This window comes from Aquila chrysaetos, chromosome 12 (genome assembly GCF_900496995.4).
Source record: "Aquila chrysaetos chrysaetos chromosome 12, bAquChr1.4, whole genome shotgun sequence".
NCBI classification, from domain to species: domain Eukaryota; kingdom Metazoa; phylum Chordata; class Aves; order Accipitriformes; family Accipitridae; genus Aquila; species Aquila chrysaetos.
Window position 1 is genome coordinate 1,213,314 of NC_044015.1, and position 24,332 is coordinate 1,237,645.

General features: G+C 47.7%; 1 protein-coding gene across 5 annotated transcripts in view; it reads left to right on the top strand.

Annotated features, from left to right (window-relative positions):
* The window catches only part of GNG7 (G protein subunit gamma 7), a 79,567-nt gene that overhangs the window by 47,295 nt on the left and 7,940 nt on the right, over positions 1–24,332 (top strand). For 4 of the 5 annotated variants that reach the window (XM_030032279.2, XM_030032282.2, XM_030032280.2 and 1 more), the window contains one exon: positions 23,787–23,905. In XM_030032279.2, coding sequence (XP_029888139.1) covers positions 23,825–23,905 — 81 coding nt within the window. In that variant the 5' untranslated portion in view covers positions 23,787–23,824. Of the gene's footprint in view, positions 1–22,383; positions 23,359–23,786; positions 23,906–24,332 lie in introns of those variants that run through there. The other variant, XM_041127792.1, reaches the window with a different exon arrangement.

A 24,332-nucleotide genomic window follows, 5' to 3' on the forward strand; every position in this document is an offset into this window, starting at 1 on the left:
AAGTGAATGCAGAGTGTTCTGAGTGCAAGCTGAGGACTGTTTGCAAGCAGCAGATCTGCTGCTATCAGACATGTCAAATTGTCAGGTCTGAGCCATGGCTGGTAAACACACTGGCTTTGGGCATGCAAGCTAGCAGTATTTGTGGATTTTACTGCTAGACCACTTCATGTTATTTTAAAGTTTTGTTGAATAGAGAGTGCTTGAGCCATAGATATGCTGCCTTAAACCCTGATGGGTCTTCAGGATAAGTAACTTCTCCTGTCTCCAGCCTGCTCCAAACTTGTCTTCCCCCCCCTTTTTTTTGGCTCTCTCAGAAGCAAGCCAGGAGCTAGTGTGTGGGACATTATAGCAAAAAAAACCCCCAGCTTGCTGAAGAGTAGGAGAAAGTTAGCAACAGGCTGCTCTTGCCTGTGATCCTTGACCTGCTGCCCTGCAGTCACTGTGAATCAGTTCCTGTACTGGGGACCTTGAGGGCATTTTGGAGGTGAATGGACGATTGGAAAGCAGGCTGGGCTCAAACCAGTGCTTAAAAACAGTCTTTTCTAGGTGAATGTTCATTTTTTCAGGAATTTGGTCACTTTTCCTCTTTCTATTCTGGTTACAAAAAAACACACCACACCATACCACTTTCCTTCCCATACTACTTGGAGGGATTTTCAGGGCTTGTTTTGTCCATCAGTCAAGAGTGAAATTCGGTGTTTACATCTTCTGAGGATGAATGAAGTCAGAACAAATGCCATCAGTACTGATTCCTCTAGTTCCTATTTATGGAAGCATTTCCTTCTACTTTAATAAGTAAAAACAGGCCAATCTTTCCTTTGTATGAGTCTAGCCGTTGACCCAGATCAACAGCCTTAGTAAGGACCTCGCCGAAAGTCCGTCGCCCTCTTCTGCAGTGGTGTTGAATTCACTTTCTAGTGACCCAGTCATTTCTCCTGGCATTTCCAGCTCCAGTCCGTGGGATTTATGTGCTGTCAGAGCAATAGCGTTCTCCCTGTGAGAATTGGATTTACCTCATTTCACACTTAATGTCGAGCCGCTCTGTATGTAACATCTGCGGCATCCCAAAGCCCTTGGAGGAGGGGATGAATGAATGCACACGCTGGATTTATTTGTGTTATTAGTCTTCAGTGACTAATCCACCTGGTTTCTCATTGTCATATTCCGCAGTTGTTTTTACCTTTCCTTCTTCAGCATTTCCTACTTAATAGGAAGTATTGGTGCTCTGGAACAGGCATGTTGCCTTTCCTCCATCAATTAGCCACTCGTCAACTTGCAGGTTGTAGTTCAGTTACTAAATTAGGTCATAGCTCCTCCTTTTTCCCCACACCATTGCTAAAACATCCTCCTGGCTTTGCTGTCACTAAGAGCTTATACAAGCTCTGTCAAGATGATGTGTAAGACACTTTTCTGAATAATACTGAAATTTCACCGAAAAGTTGCACCCTTGCAAACAGTTTTGCTCTCATCTGGTAAAAGCTCTGTCTCTGTAAGCACAACTTTTACAAAATGAGTAAGTGCAGGGTAAAATGAACTTTCTCCTTCTGTTTTTAACTTTATTCATGACTTTGAAAACCATTGGATGAACATAAGGGGTTTGAGTGGCAAAGCAGGTTCTGCCTTTCTGGAGCAACTGCTAGGAGCTGAGGGTGCTCCGAGCATCACACCGGTCACTGGGTGCTGCCTATTGCAGCGTGGCCCCAGCAGTCTCTGCTGTATCTTTGGCAGTTTCCAGAATAATAGATTCCCAGGAAAGAGTGAAGGAATATCATGCAGCAGCTGGAATGATCCTATTTAAAACCATTCCATCGCTTAGGAGGAGTCTTTTAAAGTACCTTGTGGATTTAGAAGCAAAAGTCCCATGAACCGTACTTCTCACTCAACACCTCCAGTGTTGCAATCAGATGGGGGGGGATTTTTCTTGCCCCTTTCACACCAAAACCTTAACACTGACCCTGTGTGCAGCGGGGAGGAGAGCTTGCACGCACGGTCCAGGTTTTTCAGGGCTTGAGGAGGCGGCAGTGCGACTCACTTCAGATGCCAAACAGCGAAACCTGGCACCACTCGCCAGCCAGCACCGGGGAGGGCTGCGGGGCGGCTGCGTGCTGAGGCTGGATCCCGGCCACCTGCGGGAGGAGGAGGAGGAGGAGGAGATGCACGATGCCAAGGACTATACTCGTTCTGCCTAGCTGTCTTTTTTTAGCAATAGTAGAAACTGATATCAAAGCAGCTTTTGGCCACCCCGGCAAACCCAAAGAGGCATTTTTCACAAGATACTAAATCTTGCCTTTCTTCCCTTTATTTTTAGTATAGGAGACTCCAGGCAGGTGCAGCACTGTCTAATTAATCTTAGTGTGAAAGAGAAACTTTAGGCAAATAGCAGCAGTCATTTGAGGTTCTCATATAGCATGAGGACTTTCCCTTTTTTAAATAAACCGTATTAACTTCAGCTAGCTGCTAGGAATAACCTCTGCCTGCCACTGATGAGGCAGCGTGGGCCTGCATGTCGTGTTTCTTAATTCCCACTTTTTGCTGCAAGTCCTTCAGGAATGTTGTGTGTAGTGCTCTCTGCAGTGGAATGAGAACTGAGAAATCTGCAGGGCTTTCTCTTGGCTTTTCTGAGATGAGCCTGGTATAAATCAAACTTCTCAGCAATAACATCAGGCTTTTAGTAGTATCTGCAGGGGGGTTGAGTTGGGTTCCCATTGTGCAAGGTGCTGATGGAGTTAGTTGACAGTTTATGCTTTGGAAGCCTTGCTGTCCTGGTTTGCCCCGTGGTAACCTGCTGCATGGATTTGAAAACCTGCTCAGAAAGAGCAGAAACAGGATTGAAGAGCCATAGTGTAATAAGCTTTAGGTCTGGGTCCTTTTGGATATAGCCAGGTTACTGCCAGACTTGAACAGGTTAAACAGTGGGAAGTAAGACCGAAGTCCAGTTTTTAACTACTTGGAATTTGAGGAATTGACAATTAGCTTTCATAGCAAAACAGGGCTGCTAGAAATTGCACTTCTTGCTTAGTTAAGACCTGTCTTTTTCATATGTCTAAATTAAATTCTACAGACAGTCAGGAGCCAGTTGCAAAACAAGCCCATAACGTGTAGTTAATGGTCCTGTATTAAAATGAAATTGCATGAAAGTTCGGTGTGTTGCAGCACAAACACGACTGCTGTAAATGTGCTTTACCTGGCTTACTCCGATTGTTTGGGGTTTTTTTTTATGATGCCTGAGCAAGAGCGGGTGAATTGCTGCATCGGGACCACGTCTTCCTAAGGATCTTTGAGAGATCTGAAATGAGATTGTTTGCATCCCTGTTTCAAGGGGATGATGATCTTCAAGGGGACTCAATGATCTTAAAGGTCTTTTCCAACCTAAATGATTCTATGATTCAAGCTCTTGCAGGGACATCCTTCCTCCCTCTGGCTGGTAGCAGAATGGGGAGCAGCCCGGCAGCATGTGCCTCGTCCCGACCCCGCTGTGGGATGGCTCCAGCCTTTGCAGCGTTACCTCCACACCTTACAAAAAGCCGCCTGTGAGTTAGCGTCTGACTCAGCTTTGTCCTTTTGCTGGAGTGAAAAACGATGTCTTGGGTTTTTTTGTCTTCCTCCCCCTCCTCTCGCCAGGCCCGCCGTGCTGCGGAGGGGAGCGGTACATGGTGCTCGCTGCGTGGGCAGGGAGATGCTGTAGGAGGGTTCCCCGACCCCGGAACCGCTGCAGTGATGCAGCCGATTGACGTACTTTCTCCTGCATCAAAGTGACTGTTGCCTGGCTGCCTCACTGAGCCCAGCTTTTTTTTTTGGTGTTTAATATTAAAGTACAAAGCTGTGCAAAAACCACATGCTTTTTTACTCTTTGAAGTGGTGCTGGCTAACTGCCTGAAAAACATTCTCCAGTGGTGGTGGAAAAAATCCCATTACGTTTTACAAATATTTTTGTTTTATTTCACCCCTTTCTTTCAGAAGCTTGACAATAGTCCTCTGGAGACTTGATCTCGTGTTGCTGGCAGAGCCTGACCCATCCCCGTAGCTGCCTGCCTTCAGTGCTGTAAACAGGACTTGCAATTAGATTTTGAAGAAATAAAACTTGCATTTAGGTGGCTGGTTTTGTGTTTTTCTTTCTACATTGTACAGTACATAATCCTCATCTTGTTCAATGTCTGGCTTTTGACAAGCTAAGAGTTGAACATGTAGCCTGGAGTTTTAAGTTCAGGACTTAAGTCCACAGGTTTTTAAGCAGCTTGAGTGTATTACTGCTAACCTTAATATAGGGGGTTTAAGATGAAAAATACAACCTGACTAATTTTATTATATTTTCAAAATTAATGTATAGTTCCTAAGCAAGAAATACTGGAGTAAACATTGGAATGGGCAAGAAGGAGGGGAAATAGGATGAGCTGTAGAAGCTGACAGTGTGTGGCACTAAGGGTTGTGCGTATGTAATGTGTAACTTTTAAATGCACAGGTAATGTGTTCCTCATAACTTCAGCTGCTGAATGAAGATGTTAATTAGCCAGGGATTAACAACTGTGCTTTATGCATTACAATGCCAAGTATGCACACCTCGGGTGAGTCTCTTCTGTGATCTTCATCCAGGCTTGGTCACTAAAAGGCAGTGTTTCAGTGATAAAAGTGGCCTTCTGTAGTTTGTCAGTAGTAGCACAGCTGGGCAGGTGGCACATCTTTTTCTAGCAGAATAGAAATATTGTTTGTCCATTTTCTATCAAATGCAATTAGGGTGAAATTGCAGGAATGCAAATTGGGATTTAAGGGCACACAGCTAGGCTGGACTTGGCTTCTGAGTCATTTTAGAGGTAAAAGGGATTTTGTAAATGTGAAGGTCAATAGAAATCTTTCCATGAGACTTAATATCAGTGGTCATTAAGTTTTCTTAAAGATGTCAAAATTCATTGCCTCATTCAGTGGGGGTTGCCAACCATGTATGCAAGGGTGTGCTCTGCTTTGTTTGTTATAAGTTAGGTCTTAGCACAAACTCTTAGTTTTTCTTGCAGGGGTACAGCAGTGTGTTGAAAGGGTTTCTGCAGCTGTGAGTTAAAAGCCAAGCCATATAAAACATCTGCGGTTAAGGCCCAGAGTTTTCCTTGTGCTGTCACTGTGCCATAGCCAACGAGCGGCATGCTGTTTGACAAGCAATGCCAGCATGGTGGTTCGTGTATTTGTGTAAATGACTTAGAAAACTGGTAAAATTCCACTAATCCTTCTGTAAGTGAGCTTATCATGGGATACAAATTTCCTGTTGCCTGTCCCCTACTGCTGAATGCAACAAAATGGGCAGCCAGAAAATCACGTTGGTTCCTGTATCGGTGCCTGTCATTTGTTCCAGTTTGGGTTAACTTGCCTCTACAGAGGTTATGGTTTTCCAGTTTTCTTCTAGCTTTCAACTCTGTTTTGGGTATTTAGAGCCGAAGCTTATAAACAGGTCCTTTTAAAATATACGAGCATAGTATAAGCTGTATTGACATAAGTGAATGTGCTGAGGTGTGGGGAGGGCAGGGGGCTGATGAGCAGATGTTTGTGTGATGCCTTTTTTACCTTAAAAAATACACTACAATCCCATCCAGAGTCTCTGAACAGCACACAAGGCTGCAGAGCGAGTGAAGTATTGTATTCACTGTTGTGGCTAAATAAGCTTGATTCATTCTTTCTCCCTTTTATATGTTTTTATTAACGGAGACAAGGGATTTCTGCAGCGACGGCCTCCCCTAGGAATGCTGGCTATGTGAAAAATGCCCCGTCCTGCAGCGCTGCTGCTCTCCGTTATCTGCCCGTCCCTCACTGCCCGCGCCATGGGCATGGGCTCTGCTCGCCGCACAAATACCTTCCTGTCCTGGGAAGTGTCACCGCTGCCGTCAGCTTTCATCATCACGTCTGTCATCTCCCATCTGTGCCAGGCCCCCCCCCGGTCAGTGCCAGTGTGACCGGGTTTGGATGAACCCGGTGCTCGCAGGAGGTCCCTGGTTTCCCCAGCCAGACCCAGTGCCACCGGGTGCCTGTCGGCACGCTGAGTGTGCAAGGCAGCCACCTGCATGGCACAGCGGTGGAGATCACTGTGTGTTGATATCACAGACTATGGGATTTCTTGGTTTCATCGTTGTGAAGAGGCTGCATGGTGTTAAATAGGACTTTTTCAGTCCCTTTGAGTTGAATATTTATGTTTATTCTTTCTTCTGTTTTCCCAGGAATATTCCAGAAGTAGTGGAAAATGATATGTACACGTTGTGGCCATTTGAGCCATTTTTTCTTGGAAAAATCAGTAGGTGATATTGGATTAAGTTTTAATTTCTTGACACAGTTGTCCGCAAAGAGCAGCTTTGGCCACTTGCACTCTTCCAGCCTTAGTCTCTCTCTGCTTTCTGGAGTTGAATTGAGCTTTGGGTTCATCATGTACCAATTTGAATCAACCTGTTTTGTAACAAGGGGAGCTGGTCCTCATGCACAACCTCAGCATTGCCAGCTAGATGGAGATGGTGATGCTGTAAGCTGGGGGCCAGGCCGCTGCATTGGGTTTTATTTCAACTTGGAATGATCACACCAAAAGTAAAGAAGGCTTAGTATCTTCTCTTTTACTGGGATAATGATGTTTGCTCAAGCTCTTCACTTGCTAGGCAAAGCAGGATCTAAATTTGGTGCCTCTTTTAATATCTTTTCAGCATACGTGTTTTTTTGGACCACGTTTAAAAGCACTTCTGTCCCTGTTATGTAAACTTTCTTTAAAGGGAGTGAGATGTAATTGTCTGGCACATCACGGGGTGGGCAGGCAAAGCCTGAGGTCTTGTCTGCTCGGGAAGCTGCTGCGGTTGAGGAGCATGTGGACTCGCAGGCTAGTGCCTGTACCAGTACACCTCCCCATCTGGAGGTAGTCCTGCTCTGAAATAGAAGTGCCTTATACTGGTTTTAACTAAACCCAGTTGTAGTTGGGCATTTTGTTCTAGATTTAAATGGGAAGACTGGGCTGACTGCTCCTTTTTCTTAATTGCCATCGCTGTCAGTCATCACTCCCACAAATGAAAAGTCTTGATTGATGGCATGAGATCTGCTAGTTGCTTTTAGCATAAGGGTAGTGTAAATCTCTCGCCATTTATTTAGGCTCATCTGATCTAACTTTACACAGAAATGTTTTAGGAGCCCTTACTGTCTAAATTGTCTAACAGTTCAAAAAGAAATAAAAGCAAGAAGCCCCAAACAGCTAGAGAAGGTAATTTTTAACCAGTTTTTGCTCTGTCTGCAAGATGTTTTGACCACCTATTTCCCCCAGAATCATGCTTCTTGAATGCAGATTAAGCAAACAGGAGCAAAGCGTTCTTGCTTGGGGTTGAAAGTGGATGCACATGAGGGCTATTTGCAGTAAGTCAATGTATAGAGAAGAGCAAGCGCCTCTGGAGCTGGCGAGTCCTGTCTGTGCAAAGGGTTGGTCCTCCAGAGACGGGCTCTTCCCTCCCCAGGAGCAGCGGGGCTGATGCTCGCTGCTGACCGGCTCGCTGGCGGGGGACCTGCTCTGGCCAGCAGCTCAATGCTGAGACACCATCAGGTGCGTGCTCCGGCATCCCCAGTGCCCGGCACGCTCGGCTGGAGAGGTTCACGCTTCCCAGGAGAGGTGGGAGGCTTGTCGTGCTTTGGCCAAGTCTACGTGGAAATCCGTTTCTTAAATGAGACTTTCATGGGACCAGAGATTTTTTTTATTCAATGGTATACTTTGCCTCAAAACCTGTTTACAGTGTAATTTGGAAGTGGACCACCTGGGTTAGAGACTCATTTTGACAAGTTATTAGAAATATTCCTAGTGTCCTGCATTTTCCTGTTTAGACACACAACTGGAAGAAAATGCCTGTATTTCTGTGATAACGTGCAGTTTCAGGCCCTGCAGTCTGTGACACTGTATTTTATCTCCCAGCTCTGTGACTGAGTAGATGCTGCTGGTACTGACGCTTCTCCAGATGTCAGTATTTGCATTGCCGTTGTGCAAAAAGAAAGCTTTCGCCCTTCTCTTTCTTTCGGTTTCCATTTAGCAGCCAGGCACATAAGTAATTTTTCTTTTCATCTGACAAGTGAGTTCATGCAGAAATGGAGGGCTAAAGCAACTGCAGAACTGCGTTCCTTGTCCAGCGTGTGAACAAAAAGTGGGGGCAAAAAGTGCCATTGGGTAATTCTCAGAATTTTAGTAGAGGGTTGACTTTGCAGTCCCTTGGGACTTGGAGGTGCAGGTGAGTGGGTGCCAGCGATGCTCAGGCGTGTACAGTGTAAGCAGAGAAGGATGGCACCTGTGTTACAGCAATTGCTTAATGCCATGAATTTAGGGAAGTTCGAGTGTTTTACATTCTGTGTTTTTTCTAACCTGTAGTAGATGATCTTCTAAATATAAGCACCAGCCCTATGAAAATAGTCAGCGAGCCAAAGGTTGCCCGTTACCTGAAGGCGGATCCTTCACGTGCTTTCTGGTACAACCCTTTCACACAATGTGTAAGTTCCTTTTTTAGCCTCTCTGCCTGATTTCCAGCCCCAGCCTTTCCCCAGCAGTTCCCAGTCCCAGCCCTGAGCTCAGAGCTGAACCGCTGCCAGCCCAACGTGACTTCTCTTCCTGTAAGAGAGACAAAAGAAAACGACCTTCTGCTTCCTCTCCCTGTCTGCCCAGCGGATTCCAGCGCCGATGTAGGAGTTGCTCCTTGTTGCAAACCCTCACATGATGTTGCAGTCATCAGTATTACCAAAAGACCCGGGTTTGCATGAAAACAGCCGCACAGACGCTGCAGTCACATGGAGATACTGGCCTTTTCTTTTAGGGTAATTACTTTGGTGGTTGAAACAAGTGCAAAAGTAGTCATCGGGCTGATCAAACTGTGTCCTCATCCGCGTTTGGAAGCAAGCCTCTTCGGTTTTGCTTGCCTGCAGCTGACTTAGGGAGGGAGGGGGAGCCCCCAGCTCTGCTGACCTATTATGAATTTCTCCTGAGCATCATTTTTGCCCTCTGTAGCTGCATCAGTAATGAAAACAAGATGACTAGAGAAAGTCACAGGACTGCTCTTGTATCAATGTATTTTATGGATGTATGAAGAAAGCAGTAGTATATACACTCATGTGATATCTCTGCTGCAAAAGGTCGCTTGCATTTCTAGTGAAATTACAGGGAGCTGGCCCCCAAATGCAAATGCGTCCCTTCTACAGTCAATAGCTGGCAGTGAATAAGCATCCCTGAGCAGTTCAGCTCACAAGCAAGTGTCGCACCAGCCCAGCTTCTGGATACCTTGAGCTGTTAATTATTTCTGAAGCACGTAGTTAAGGTTTTGAGTTTTTGCTTAACACTGAGTTATAGAGTGTGATTTTTCAGAAGTACCAGTGTGGAATTACAGGTCTGAATTTTCCCATTGTAGATGAGGTTCCTGCCTTATGAAAAGATTCTCACTTCAGGTTTCTGAGGCTTAGTTAGCACTGGGGTGCTTATTACTGGGTGGGGTCAGAGGATTTGGGGTTTGTATTAGCAAAAAAGGTACGTGTTTAGTGCAGCACATACCCAGACCTGACCAGCTCAAACCTTGGAGCGTTGCAGCTGTGGAGTGGTGCTGGACAGATGTTGTAATGTTCTGCTTTGCTTTTCAGTACTGGGCTAATGCAGCAATGCAGTACTCAAGATGAGTCCTCCACATGTGCTACAAGGATGTGGCTGTTCACTTTAGCTCAGCCTAGCAGTGTGCTCAGAGTCCCAGCAATTACATGATCGTAGGTGTTGCTTAAATTCCATCCTGAATCACTTTCCTCCTTGCTCATACCTGTAAGTAGCTCTCTGTCAGCGTGCAAGATACTAACACGAACCGGGATCGTGTTTGTTTCGATTCAAGGTCACTGAAGGATTCTCAGGGGTTAGGTTAGTGGAAACTGCTCTTTTCTTACTGCTTGAGGTCTGTAGTCGGTGTCTGGACATATTGCCCATGGCTGTCGAGTCAATGCGTTACTTAATCTGTGTTGCAATATTGAACTTTCTTTAGCAACAGTCTGTCTAGGCGCTGTGTTTTGCAGGGCACAGTTGCCTTGATTCATTGATGGCACCATTATGTCTAGAGAGATTTTTGCTTTCAGTCTCTTTCCCTTGAAACCCCTGTTGCTCCACTCCGGCATTGTTTACAGCTTCGTTTGCATCTTGCAGACGACTCTGTAGGAAAAGCAGCGAGTGAGCGTTTCATACTTGAGTTTCACATAGACTGGAAAGGTGTTGCAAGCTCTCATGCAGATACGGGTGCACCTGATTTCTTCACTGACTCAAGATGCAACTGCTATAAACTGACCTCAGGATTTTAAAGCTATACTGTGTTTATTTTGCTGCTCACATCCTTACCCCTAAGAGTATTTGCAATGAGTAACCTCACCCCCAGCTTTGGAGGCTCTTCGCTACAGAAGTAGAAAGCATTTGCAAAACCGACAGCAGAAAAACTTTGGTGGTAAAGCAAGCAGGTGTAACCCAGATGTCTCCAGAGCAAATGCACTGAGTAAAGAGGTTTCCATGTGGCTATTCCTTGGCAATAATTGCGGTTTAAAGCAAAGGAAAAAATTCTCATGAGCAGCTCACACTGAGGATCTCATTTGCGAACCTGGAAAACCAGCTCTTCTGTGTTTTTGACAGAGTAAAGCAAATGCCAGTCAGTGTTTCAAGCTCTGCTAGTTGAAATGTGCTAAAAGTTCTTCTAAGAAATGTACTTTAAAGGCCTCTAGGGGATTGTTGTCTGGATGCTGTGAGATACCTAGCTGATAGAGCAACTAGGGAGTTAGCCCAGAAGTAGGCAATTCTATTTTAATTGGCTGGGTGGTTGACTCTTCCTCTTGCTTTGTAGAACAGAGATAGCGGTTCCTAGTGTTATCACTTAGACCATTCTTATTTTCACTTAAGGTGAAGATATCACTATGTTTTGAAATGGGGCAGACTGAAAACAAAAAAGCAAAACTTTCTACATGCAGTGATTATGCAGACGCCATCTGGCCCTTAGGGCCAACCTTTTAGTCACTGCTGATCGTGGCAAACACAGTCAGCAGGAGCCAAGTATTGCAAATGCTCTGGTTTTGATAATGTGGCTTCAAAAAGGCTTTCTGAATATACAAAGTGTAAAGCAGTGCTCTGACAGCTGAAAATATACTGTGATTTATATGCTTTCTTTGGAAGCTGGTTTAGGTGTGCCTGTAGCCAACCCTGTATCAGCCTCTTAAGTCACACAAAAGAGGCCGAAATGCTTTTGGCTCTTGTTCCTAAAGAGGTTTCTTCATGGCTCTGCACTACACCAAGGCTCATCAACGAGCTAGTCAGCATTTTTCTTGTTTGCTCAGCATCAGCTGAACGCTGCTTCCCAATACTGAGAGTCTTGCCTACAGAACAGTCATGCAAAGAGGATCGCTTATCTTCCTGCACTTGAACAGAAGGTATTTAATTTTTGAGTAAATATTTTTTGCCATAACCTCAGGCTTTTTTTTTTTCTCTCCCCAAGCTTGATGGTTGCAAATACTCCCCTTGTGCAGACACTGGAATGAAACCAAATCCAGTACAAGAAAATCTGAGGAGCATTTAGCACATCTCCTGCCATAGGCTGAGGGAGTTAATTCCCATAGCCTTACAGGGCATCTGTGCTGCTTATCGTTTTGTTCTTTGACGTTGCAGAAAGTGGGCTGAAGGGGGAGACTTCACCTTGAACTCCTCTTACTCCTTCAGTGCAGGCAAAAGCCTAGAAGGAAATAAACGAGTCCGAAGGTCAACAAGTAAGAGTGACGCTGGAGCAGATGGCCTGAGTTCCTCAGTGTGGGATATCTTGTCCCCAAGCATCAGGTGACCTCATCTAAGCCTCCCAGATGACCATCTCTGCAGTGACACCAGGGGTAATCAGAACGGCTTCAGACCACGCTGTCTGCAGTTTGGCCTGCAGAGTAGTAACGAAAGGTCTGTGTGTGTGTATAAAAGTCATAAAAGGTTAAATTACAGTGATTTCTGCTTCCAGGCTTATTCACACATGTGTGGGATCAGATGTCTCGTCTCTACGTGCCGCCTCCCCGCTGACTGTAACTGCGGCGTTGGGTCAGCGCTGGTTCTGAGGGGAAAACACCCTCCGTGGCAGCTCGAGGGATTGCTCATCTGGTTATTTGAGCTTGATCCTGCTGGGGCAGGATACTCGGCTCAAAGTGTCACTGCAGACCGGCTGAAAACAATGAAACAAGGGTAAACTGCTGTTTGCTTTAACAGTGGTTGGAAAGCTATTTTTAGCTACTTTGAAATGCGATTTGAATGCACGTAGGTATAATAGCTACAGTCAATGTAGTGAACAAACCCTGTTTCTTTTTCCATAACACAAGAAAAGGTAGCTGAGGGGCATATTGTGCTGGGAAGGTCCATAACAGCTATGTTACCCTGATTATTTACCAGTTCCCTATCTTCTCAAGAAGCGTTGAGCAAGCTATGCCAAACAATACAATGAGTATATTGTAGCTTGCGGTTCTGATGTAATTCCCACCAAACACTCTTTCCACAATGAAAACTTGAAGTTACTTGAAACCAAGCTCCTTGCCCTTTCCATCCCCTGCACGCAGAGCTGTGTGAAGTTCAATAAACATGCTCTGCCGGGCTTGCTCAGCACAACCGCTCTCTGAAGCCCTGCAAAAGTCCCAGTATCTTCTGGTGAATAGAGACTATAATTGGCACAATGCTCCTAATAAAGGCTAGTCCTCACAGTATTTGCCTTGAATTCTTATTTTAGGGTTTTCTTGTAATCTTCCTTAAATTCCGTGTGGCTAACTTTCTTGCTGAACATGTGATCCTATTGTGGGGAGAAGCAAAATAAGTTTGAGATAATAAAAACTAAAAGCATTCATCACAGATTGCAAGCAGAGAGGTGGCTCTGAATTTGTCTGAATGCTTGTGTGGCACAGGAAAATAGTGGCTGTTTAGGAGTCTCAGGAAAGAGACTTATTCCTGTGATAAGATAACTTTTAAACAACGGAATTTTATCTGGGCATTATGGTGACTTGAGAGTATAGATACGTCAGGGACTTGTTTCTTTTAATAGCCATGCATGACAGGGAAGTTCTCTGCTTCTTTCTCCACCAAAACACAGCACCTGTGCCAGCTGACTCAGACCTGTGCCCTCATCTCTGTTTTCTTTCCTTTTCCTTTACAAAAGAGCTTGGCATCTCCTTTTAGCATTTCCAACGTAGCCTGGTTTTGGGTCTCCTAGGTAGAAAGTGGAGGCTTGCTCTTAAACTGTGCTGAAAAGCTTGGGATTGGGCAGCAATAAAGGTAGCATGTAAAAGAGGAAACTGTGGACACAAATACTAGTGACCAAAGGGTCTCCACTGTGAAACAGGGTGGGTTTTTTGCAGCAGTGTTTTTGGGGTGGCTGGCAGTTGTTCTCCCTTGCACTGTCTGTTCAAGTTGTGGTGTGCAGGTCTGGGTACATCTGCCTGTTCCTCTGCTTACACCTGAAGATGAGAGCATCACATCTGCTTGGTATTTAAGCTGGTACTGTGTTTCAGGTTTGGGGGAAGATGAATGTGGCTGCTTTAGTCAGAGGGTTCTCCCTCTTTGGGCATTTGCTTATCTGTAGAAAACTCAAAAGTCATTTCATAACCTTTCCACCCACTCAGCACCCAAGGAGTTGCACAGCAGAGGGAACTGCCGGGCTGGCCGCAGGCTGCTCGCTCAGCTGTGTGATGGCTGATGCCATAAAATCTGCTGATCTCACGATGAAGTAATTTTTGCACATGAGGCCGATAAATTCATGTGATCTCATGGTGCAGCTGGAAGAGCCTTTGTACGCTCAGTAAAGAAGGGAATGAAATGCTGTGCCATGTTACAACTTCCCCTGCCTGCTTTAAATGTCTTGAGTGCTGATGCTTGCAGCGTTTCCCAGCTCAGATCTTGGGAGCTATGGGAAATTCTCAGGAAGCTTTGCGATATTCAGCCTAAACTTCCCTTTCTTTTATCTCCTTCTATAACTTAATACTCCTGTGCCATGATACAGCCCAGCTTCCTGCTTAGTCTTTATACCCTGCCATTGAATGTGGAGCTGCTATCAAGCCCTCCCAGACAAGGACAAACTCCACAGTAGTCTAGCCAGGATATACATATTTAGTTCTCAATCTGCCCACTGAAATCAGTAAGACGGTACCTCTTTTCAGCCCATAATTGAAGACACAAGCCTGAGTTGGAATTGTGTCCATAGCCAGGACAATCTCTGGACTCAAGGACCTGAAAACTTACCCTAATTGTCTCCAAAATGATTGCCTATGAGAATAACAACTTACTAGCAAAGCTGTGAAGAAGGACTCATTGCTTTTAGTGGGATGATTGGGGTTTGGTATGCTGGTATTGTGGGTTTGCTGCTGGAAGGCTAGAACAAAGCTGTGTGCTTTCCTTGCAGGAGCTGCAAGGACAGATCAATGTATTTTTAGTTTTGCTGTTACTAAGACATATACTAACACAGAGTCTTTTTTAAAGCATCAGTGTTACTCCTTGTAGTAACTCATAAAACATCAGTGTTACTCCTTTCCTTTTTGGAAAGAAAGCACGGGTGCCTAGGTGGGGGGTTTTGACTGTGACACCACCTGCACTTGAGCATTGCTTGAGCAAAGCACGAATATTCCAGGACTTGACGGTGGGCAATTTTCAACAAGCCAGACTACAAAAACAGCCTTCATTTCAGTGCTCTGTGTGAAGTACTCATTCTTCCATCCCTTTTCTTTGGGTAAGATCACAGAATTGGTTAGCTTGCATTTCATGAAGATGTTTGAAGGGCATTTATTTACTTAAAAGATCATAAACGTCCTTGAGTTTAAAAATCTTCACAGAAGTGATTAACATTTTGCTGAGACAGTTGTGGAGCAGCAGATTTTAAGTGGTGCTTGAAGTACAGGAATTTACAACCTGATTTTGAAGAGCAGGGAGGAAGTTCTCCTTTCTATGCGTCTGAAGAGAAGGCATTCATGCTGGGGAGGAGATCCAGGGTATTGGGGGGCTCATGAGTTCTTGCGATGGTTTCTGCAAGCACAGGAATGGCGTTTAGAGAGCTTAGTCATCTCAGGCACTGAGAAATAGGAGTGGAAACTGCAGGTGACTGGAAAGGAGCAGATTCAAAGCGAGAGCCTGTAAGGCTGGGCCAGGGCTGAGAGGTTTTGGGGTGCAGCGCTGGGTCCTGCCAGAGCGAGCTGCAGTTTTCCCTCTGTAGAAGCGGTGGTGGTTTCTGCAGCAGCACTGGAGCTGCTCATGCACCGATCACACCTGCACAGGCAACTGAAACCAGCGTTGGAGCTTGTTCTGTTTTTCTGCCCATCCTTCCTTCCTGAATAACTGCTGCTAATGCTGGCTGAGAGCTCCGGGTTTTACAGCTGCTCTGAAGCATGCGGGGAATGAGTAGCTACCATGAAATTTTGTGGCCTAATTCTCGTAGCAGTGCTCCTGCGAAAGCTGTGAGCGCTTGCTGTTTGCGTGCAGGGACCTGGTTTTCCCCTCTGTACTTGATCTGTGACTGCACTGACCAGAAATGCAGGAAGGATGAGGACAGGGCAGACTTTGCAGTGCAAGTTCTGATTTATTTACTACCCTCAACTCATAACAGCCCTTAAGCACCTTGACTAAAGCCTAGCTTTGGTTCCTAGTTTAAATTACATGGTGGAGCGTTTATTATGTGTATAAATAGCCATCTGTATTGTACCATGGACTAAGACACGAGCCCAGTGGTGGCTGCAGACCTTCAGGAGGGGGTAGCCAGATCCCTCCAGGGAACCTGCTGCTCACCCTCAGGCAGGCAGGCTGGCATGGTTGCTGTTGCAGCCGGTTCTGCCGTGCACCATGAATGCATCTGCAGCTCCTACACTTGCAAGCCAAGGAGAAAGTGCATCTGGCTTTGCATTTCAAACCCAGTGCCTTGCTGGTTGTGTTACAGCCTCTGGGTGATGGCTCCAGGTAACAACTGATGTAAATACCTTTGCACTCTGCTGTTTTTTGTTGTTTTTTTTGTTTTGTTTTTTTTAAATGCGTGGTCTAAAAATAAGGTTGGAATGTGCGGCAGTGACTCAGGGTACACGATCTGCGGCACTGGGGTGGTGATTGTGTGTAATTGCTGTGGCAGCCCTGCCAGAGGTCTCCACCCAGCTGGCACCAAAGCTGCTGCAGATAAATTGGAGAGAAGGGGGAGTTTCAAGCCAGACGTAATACGACAGCATGAGTTAACTAGGGGGGGGGGCTTCAGGCTACCCTGGAAACAAGGTCTCTTGAATGTTCTGCAGCTGGCAGATGTGTCCTGCAGGATTTCACACTCTCTCAGCCAGGTAATCATTGCCTTTAATGGGAAGGAAATGGAGCTGCACGTCTCTAGGGATGCTCTCTCCTTCCAGAATCCTTGGCCAGTTTGCAACTAGAGCAGTTCAAGAGACAAAATACTTCAGCAATTAATGGATCTTCTGGTAAAGACAGAGCTGTATCTGACACACAAGGTCTGTCACTGCCAGGCAGGAGCTGCTGATGGCTGCAGGAGGGACATGAAATATCTTAAAATACGTGGCCTAGTTATAACCTGTTGTAAGGAGGCTGTAATTTATCTGGGGAGGGACAGCGTGAGGGGACGTTTTGCAAATCTAAAGAAGCTTACGGGCACTTCGGTAACTTGTTTACTGCTAAAGTGAAATGCTTTGGCGTCCCTGCCGCTCTCCCGTGCTGTGCTGCTCATGCTGGTCAAGCTGCAGGTGATGCAGAACAAGGTGTGGAAAATAAGCTGGATTGTTTCAACACTGAAATGCGGATAAACCCTCGCCTTGAGCAAGAGGCAGAGCGAAGCCCAGTGCTTCCCACCGCTGCCTCTTTAAGGAGCGTTTCTCCATCCTGGGATGGCTCATCAGCCGAGCTCCTCACTGTGCTCTCCCCAAGTATTGTCCCATGCCATAGAAATCTGGAGGTCTTAAGGGAGGAAGAAAAAAAAAAAAAAAAAAAAAAAAAGAAAAAATTGCTGCACTCAGGAAAAAATTCAATAGCTCATTCAGCTGTTAAGCTACTGATGCAGGAAGTGTAAAAGAAAAATGGAGCCTGCTTTGTTCTGCCCAGACAAGGAGTAAATGCCATTGCCCTAACAGCCTTTTTCTGTTCCAAAAAAGCATGAGGTCATCTTTAAAAGCAGTAACCACTGAGCGGGTTTACACTGAGTTACCAGTCTCAGGCTCCCCCTTCGTCCCCCCCTCCCTTTCCTGGCACCAGCCCGGCTCGGGGCTCGGCGCGGGATTGCTCCGGCGAGGTGCGTGTTGTTCCACTCCCGTGCCAGGGCTGCTGGCGGGCGCCTGGCCCCGGTCCAAAGCCTCGGCAGAGGGGCTGCAGGCTTTTACCTGGGAGGGAGCTGCTGGATAATGTGGGCCCTTGGTTGCTCGGTCTCCGAGCATGGCAGGCTGTGTGCTGGGGGAGCTCGCCTCTCTAGCCAGGGTCGGATGCCCTCGGGCTGCCAGACAAGGTTGCTGATGCAGCGTTGCCCGTGATCGCATGGGAGATGGTTTTATGTACTTCTGTGGCTCCAAAGTTGGTGCCATCTCAGTGGTGCGGGACGTTTCACCCTCCAGCAAATGCGTGCGTGCTGTGGTGAAATGCTGGTGACGGTTGGGCTGCTCTTTACAAGCGCAGTTTGGTTAAGGCTGAGATCTAGGATCGCGTCCTCCTACCCCAACCATCTCCCCACATCCCTTCATCAGCACAGTGTACCCTGGTACCTCATCCCACCGGCTCCATGATGGGACGATGGCTGGAAGATGATGCTCCAGCCAGCCTGGCTGCGGGGTGTGAGCCGCACAGACTGCTGCAGGCGTGCTCTCCTGGTGCTTTCCATCGGGCGGCTCCAGCCCAGGGACATCCACAAGCTCCAGTCTCGTAGGTTTTTTTTATCTGGCGGGGGGCAAGACAAAGCATAACTCCGGCAGTTACTCAGATGTTCGCTTGTTTATTTAGCCTGCTAGGAGTGGCTGCTTCCAGCTATGAGAAGTATGGGAAGAATTCAGAAACTAGAGGGATCAGTGCATATTTCTTTCCTAGCGTAATGCTTCCTGCCGTTCAGCTGGAGAGGCTGCGGGTGGGAGCGTGCAGGTGGCACCGATTGCATAAAAGAGAAAGGGTTTTGTGCCGAGTCAATGATTAAAGAGTTTTGGGTGTCAGTCTTGCAGCACAGCGCCGTACATCTCGCAAGGTGCAGATCAGAGGCGTGCTAAGGCAAGCCTGGTTTCTCGGAACGCCGTGATGCCGAGGGTGGCAGTTTCATCCTCGTGACCTGGATCCTGTTGTAACGTTTCGGTGCGGCGCCGAGGGCAGGGTGAGATGAAGGATCCCTTCAGGCATCTCGGGATGGAGCAAGGTGCAGGGTGCTGAGCCCCGTCCGGCAGCGACCTTGCTGCGTGCCACGGGACTCTGTGATCCTTCACCTCCGAGCGGAGCCGGGAAATGCCGCCCGGGCAGGATTGGGAAATGGATGAAAGGGCTGAGCGGGCAAAGCCCTGCTCGGAGCCAGACCAAGATGCTCAACAGAGGAGGCGTCTGCTTTGACACGGAGCTTGTGCTGAGTCACAGCTTGTCAGAGCCAGCACTACTGTCACCGCTGTTGCTGCACGCTTTTGACTCAAGAGCTGCACTGGTTTGGTTTGGTTTTTTTTCCCACTAAAGTAGCCCAAATCATTACCTTTGCAATCTACCTGGTACACAAAGAATTAGCTTATGAAAAAGAAAACCTCTGTGAGCGGCAGAGGTGCCTACTCCGTAGTCATAAGTCAGTCCTATTTTGACGTCAGAGGGCTGTGCAGAACAGGTAATCGGTACTGAAAGTGCAAAACGGTCCCGTGTAAATACCCTTTTCATGCTTGCCTCAATGGAAACATTGGAGTACCAATAGTAATACGCTGCCTGATGTACCCTGCTTTGTAAACACTGAAAAACCCTTTTTTGTTGAGGGTGTATGAAGAATGTGAACACAAGAAATCTGCTTTTGTAACACTTTTTGTGATCCTTTAAATTCTTTTGTTTAATGATTAAACCTGATCTAGAAGAGGGCATTTGTGGTTGTCCTTGAGTCAAAGACTGAGCTGATGCAGGACACAGTTACGAGCATCCTGACCTGCTTTCAGGATGCAAACCAGTTTACAACAGCAAATCCTTATTGTTCCAGAATTTGTCCTAACTTAACTGTTGGGACTCTGTCCTCCAGTGCTCTTCCTAAAATAGGCAGAAGTACTCACGGGATGTTTGCACTGCAGCCAAATCATAACTCGGGACTTGTTTGCTTCATTCTTGAGTCTCCTCGGTCCCTCGCCTGCACCCCTGGCTCCCTGTTTACTTGCTGCAAGGTTTCATAACCCTCCCTCACTGCTGCTTTTGTTGGCGTTGACCTTGAAAAACCACTGGATAATATATCACTGCCCATGTTCTTGTGTTCTCATAATTTTTATTAATTTTCAACTTACTGCAGCAGTATTTTTCATATGCCATCCTACAGCCACATAGGTGTGAAATCTTGCTGCAGCCCGAGCCCTGTTAATACCTCTGCAGTCTGGGATCTGCAGCCGCCTGCCAGATCGCTCCACTGCTGGAGGAACAGGGACGGCAGCCCAAAGAGTTGCAAGACTGTCTGATGACTTCAGCCCTCCTGGAATTGCTTACATGACAGCGTGAAAAATGCACGCTGAGTTAACGTTGCGTTAACGCAATAAGAGTCATTTCCAAAAACTGGGTTGTCCTCTCTGTGCAGTGCTGCCCTTCCCAGGAATGCTGCTGGGGAGAAGTGGAAGATGGATTAGCTGGGAGGGCAGAAGGTGCTCTGGCAAAGATGCGGGAAGATTTATTTCCTGCTGAATGATGTCCATTCGTGACTCAGCGAAATGCGAGTGGCCATGTTGTTCTGCAGAGTCATGAGTAGATAGCAGGAAAGGAAAGTCTGCCCTGGCCAGGTGCAGGCTGCTCTCCACGGGCAGGGGCAGGAGGAGGTCGGTCGTGGCCAAACACCGAAGGCTTTGCCCGCCTTGCAGGAAGGAAGCCTGGCTGTACGGTTTATTTCTCTGCGGTTGGAAGACAGAGTAAAGGCAGGAGGATGTGCACAAGAGCTGGGTGTCCTGACTGTCCTGCACTTCCTCCCCAGGCCCAGCTGCAGACATCGCCTCCCCATCCTTTTCAAAATGCTGATTTCTTTCAAACATAAAGATTGGAAAAGGGACGACGTAGCTGCATCCTGCATGTCATCCTGATTTGCATCACATACTTTACTCTGCGTACTTCTGCATGGCTTTTTTCCAAATACCTTTACCTCATGAGTTATTTACACACCCCTATAAGTCTGCTGAATGACATCTTTAAAGTTTGTTTTGGCTTCTAAAAAATCCCGAGGATGCCCTTTGTGTGCCACGCAGCAGCCCACTGCATCTTTTGTATTGATGGTCTCCAGTTGCTAATGACGCGCTTAGTTAATTATTTGCCAAGGTAACAGAAGCCAGTTTTAAACTCCCACCAGGCAGAGCAGTCCTGGAGTGTGGCTGGGTTACCTGACCCATGCCGGCAGCCCGGACTTGACAGCGATGCAGGTCCTGCTGCGGCTCTGCGGAGCCTGGGACCATGCGGCTGCGGTGCCGGTGCTGATCCAACCCGTGCCAACAGCCGCCCCGACCTGGCTCGGCAGGTCTGGACCAGGAGCCACCGAGGAGCCTTAGGGATGCACAGGATGAGCAGCTGCTCTTGGCTGCAGCTGGAGGAGGATTTTGCATCCAGCAAATCTCCCTTTGGCCTTTCAGAGAGGTCGGCTGCTGAGAGTTGTACTTGGAAATTTAAAACGCTGTTAAGAGGAACTGTATCGTCAGCGCGGCGTGCAGGGAGCCACTTCCCGGTTCCTCCGAGGGAGCCCTGCGCCGTCGCCACTGGGTGATGGCGGCTGAGGAGGAAGTAGAAGCTGCTGCTGCAGATTTTGTTGCTATAAAGCTGCTAACCCTGTGCTCAGTGGCGATTGATGCTGCTTTTTACGCTTGGGAGAGGCAAAGTGCATTGCTGCCGTAGGCAAAGCAGGGTCTCGCTGGATGGCAGATGATGGTGGTGAGCTGGAGAGCGGTTGTCAGCACAGGGGCAGAGGAAGGCAGGTGACTGCCTGCTTTGATGCTGTAATGACCCAAGTAAAGCATCATTTCTGATTTACAAGTGTTGCTTTCGCTTTACAAAGACTCCATGAAACCGGGCTACAGGGAGAGTGGGGAGTAAAACTTCTCCTCCTTGCCAAGGACTTTTAAGATGCTAGTTTGATAATTCCTGCCATGCAGCAGGACTCTCTCCATGCTGTATTTAGTAAAACGCATCCTTCCTTCAGCCAGGCTGGTGTCCCCCATGCAGCACAAGCTGCGGGGATGGGGACATGGGCTGTGCATGTCCCAGTGCTGCAGGAGAAGCAGAAGTTCCCTTAAGTAATTTGCCCTCGACTGATTCATCAGCCTTGTTCCATAAACAGGAAGCTGGGAAAGTACAAGCAGGTGATCTTGTGCTGCTGCAAACATAAATTATATCTGATTGCTTATATTTTTTTTCCTCCAGCTGCCTGCTAACTCTTTATCCAGGTGAACAATTGTTTCGTCAATGAGGAGTGAACTATTTGCAGTAGGGAGGTCTTTCAAGTTCACGGTACAGATTTAGAAAGAGCTTGACTTTGAGACAGAGCTTTTCCCCAATCCTAATGCTGCCTGCACTATTTTGGAGTGCTTCAAATCAGAGCAGGAGAGGAGGATCCTTCCCCTGGGGCCAGGCTGCTTCCTTCTCCCAGTTTCCACAGTACCAGACTTTATTTCAAGAGCGTGGCTTCCCATGTCGCCCTGACTAACGTCTTCCAGGACTGGAGAGGTGGAGATTTCTGAATAACCCTGCTAATTCAGGGAATAGTCCCATGGTGGAGTTGGTAACACTGGTTGAAGCACCGTTTGTTTTCTCCCACAGCATTTGGTGTTGCAAACGAAGCTGAGTGCTGTTCAGGGATTGGAAAGTGCAGCGCACGTTGCATGCTGCTGCCAAGCAAAATAATCCCTGAGAGTGCCGTTGTGGTCTGGAATAAACTCCCTTAATGTCTAAACATAGGCAAGACAGCTCAAGTCTGCTAGGATTTTAGATGCGGCAGACACTCCCCCCTCTCTTCCCCCCAGTAAAGGCAGCAGTTCAGCATCTGCTTTGAAGCTGCCGGTCCTGGGGAGAAGACTGAAGGAGTCTCTAATTAAAGCTAGCACAGAAGGGCTGCAGTGGGCGGCTGGCTGGGGCGCTGGGAGCGCCGCTGGTACCTGACCCCATGTTTGCTTTGGCTCTTTCCTTCTCCCAGCATCATCTAATGGTTTGTCAGGCGGCGGGAGGTGGGAGGTGGTACTCGCTGCGGCCCTGTCCCCCTGTTCCCCACCGTTATTGAATGGTCAGGGACTGAGTCACTGCTGGGCAGGGCAAGGAAGTGACTTTTCCCTGACACCTCTGCAGCAGCCCCACGGAGATGATCATAAAGCAATGACCTGAGAACAGTGTCTGGCCAAGGCAGTCCGGCTCGGACGGTGTGGCCGGAGCTGCCCTCTGGCATGCCGCAGCCCTGGCTGCTGCCCCACTGGTCCAGTCCGAGTGACAGTGATGGATTATTTTGGTCTCATAGACAAACTTCTTCAGTTGCTGCTTTTAAATTTCGAGGAAGGTTGTTTAACCGCTTGCGTTCTCCCTGCCGGGGCGCCCGGCTGTGGTGTGGCAGTCGCAGGGACATGGCACCATGTGCAGGTTGCACCCGGCCGAGTGACAGGTACATTAAAGCCCCACGATCAGCACAGCCAGGGATGGGTGCAGAGTTTGGCAGCTGGACGGGGTCTGCGAGACCCTCGGAGACCGGACACTTGGTGCACAGAAAGGGGTTATGCTTCGGCAAAGCTCCGGTCCTACTTTGCTCTGGCTCTGGCTTGCCCTGTGGTGCTGTCCTTGTTTCCATGTTCAGCCAGGCACTTATTTTGCACCATTTTTGTGGAATGTTTGTTTGAGACGCGAGCTATCGGTGCCTCTTGTGCTTTCATATTCGCCCGTGTCTGTGCCTCACTGCCTGTCCCCTGCTTCCATCCAGTGCTTTGGCATCTGAGAAACCTCTGCCCCTTGCCTGAGCCCTGGCTTTCCACCCAGCCTGGGACCATCTGTTGCTCTTATTTAATTTCTTACTCTACTCTTTTGAGGGACATAATTTGAAAAATGATGGATAAATAGCATTAGATCTGAGTTTGTACAGAATCAAGCCTTTCTGGTTGCTGCTCGGAACCTCGTGCAGAGGAAATCCTGACACAGGATTTGGGGCAGGACGAAGGCAGCGGTGCAACGAGCAGATGAAAAGTGAGGTGAACATCCAGGAGCAATGTGTGGTCACGGTTGAGCAGTGTCCCCGTCCACCTTCCCCCTGCCTGTCTCGCTGCAAGCAGTGCATGGCAGGTTACACAGGCTGGAAAATGGCTGTTCGCTTTTCCAGTAGATGAGTTGAATGCGTTTGGCAAGACTTTCTGCAGAAAAAGTTTCATTTTTCCCCTCTCGTCGGCAAGTTTCTGTTTGGTTTTTTTTAATCAAAAAAAAGCCTGAAAAGAGGGCACCAAGAGTGCTGTTTAAAGGAAAGGAGAACTTGAAGCAAAATCAGGAAGCGTTAAGTTGGTGTCATCAGTTTAGAGCTCGTGGAAGCCCTTTGCACGTGGCGGTTGGTGAGGCCACAGTGCGCAATCCTTTTCAAGATGCTGCACGATGCCAACCCCCCCTCTCCCCCCTCCTTGTTTTGCAGTGTTCTCACGTGCTGGGGCCTGGAGCCGATGGCAGACAATGTCAACAACTAACAACATAGCGCAGGCCCGGAAGCTGGTGGAGCAGCTCCGCATTGAAGCCGGCATCGAGAGGATCAAGGTGAGCACAGGAGCTGGAGCAGCATGATACGTGCCGCTCTGGGGTGGGCAGGGACGGAGTGGGAAAGGTCTCTGGGCAAGTGCTTTGGGTTTTCCCCAAGCACGTGCATGTTGCTGCAGCGTCTCCGGCTCAGATACTGCAGCACTTCTAGACGGGACCCCTTCCTACAGGCGCTGCTCTTACCAGGAGGTAAGGTCACAGCCTGGGCAGCTTCTCCCAGGTGTTAGAGGTGCCCATGCGATCCAAGGGCAGACCAGCCACTGGAGTAGATTCCTGGGGCTCAGCTGGGCACCTGCAACCTGTGAAGGCACTGAAGCTGCAGGGGCTGGACACAGCAAAGCTCTGCTGGGAATGCTCATGTGCATTCCAGTCTTGTTTCCCCATTTTTTTGCAGGATGGCTTCACTGTCCATGTGCAGTTTCTCTCT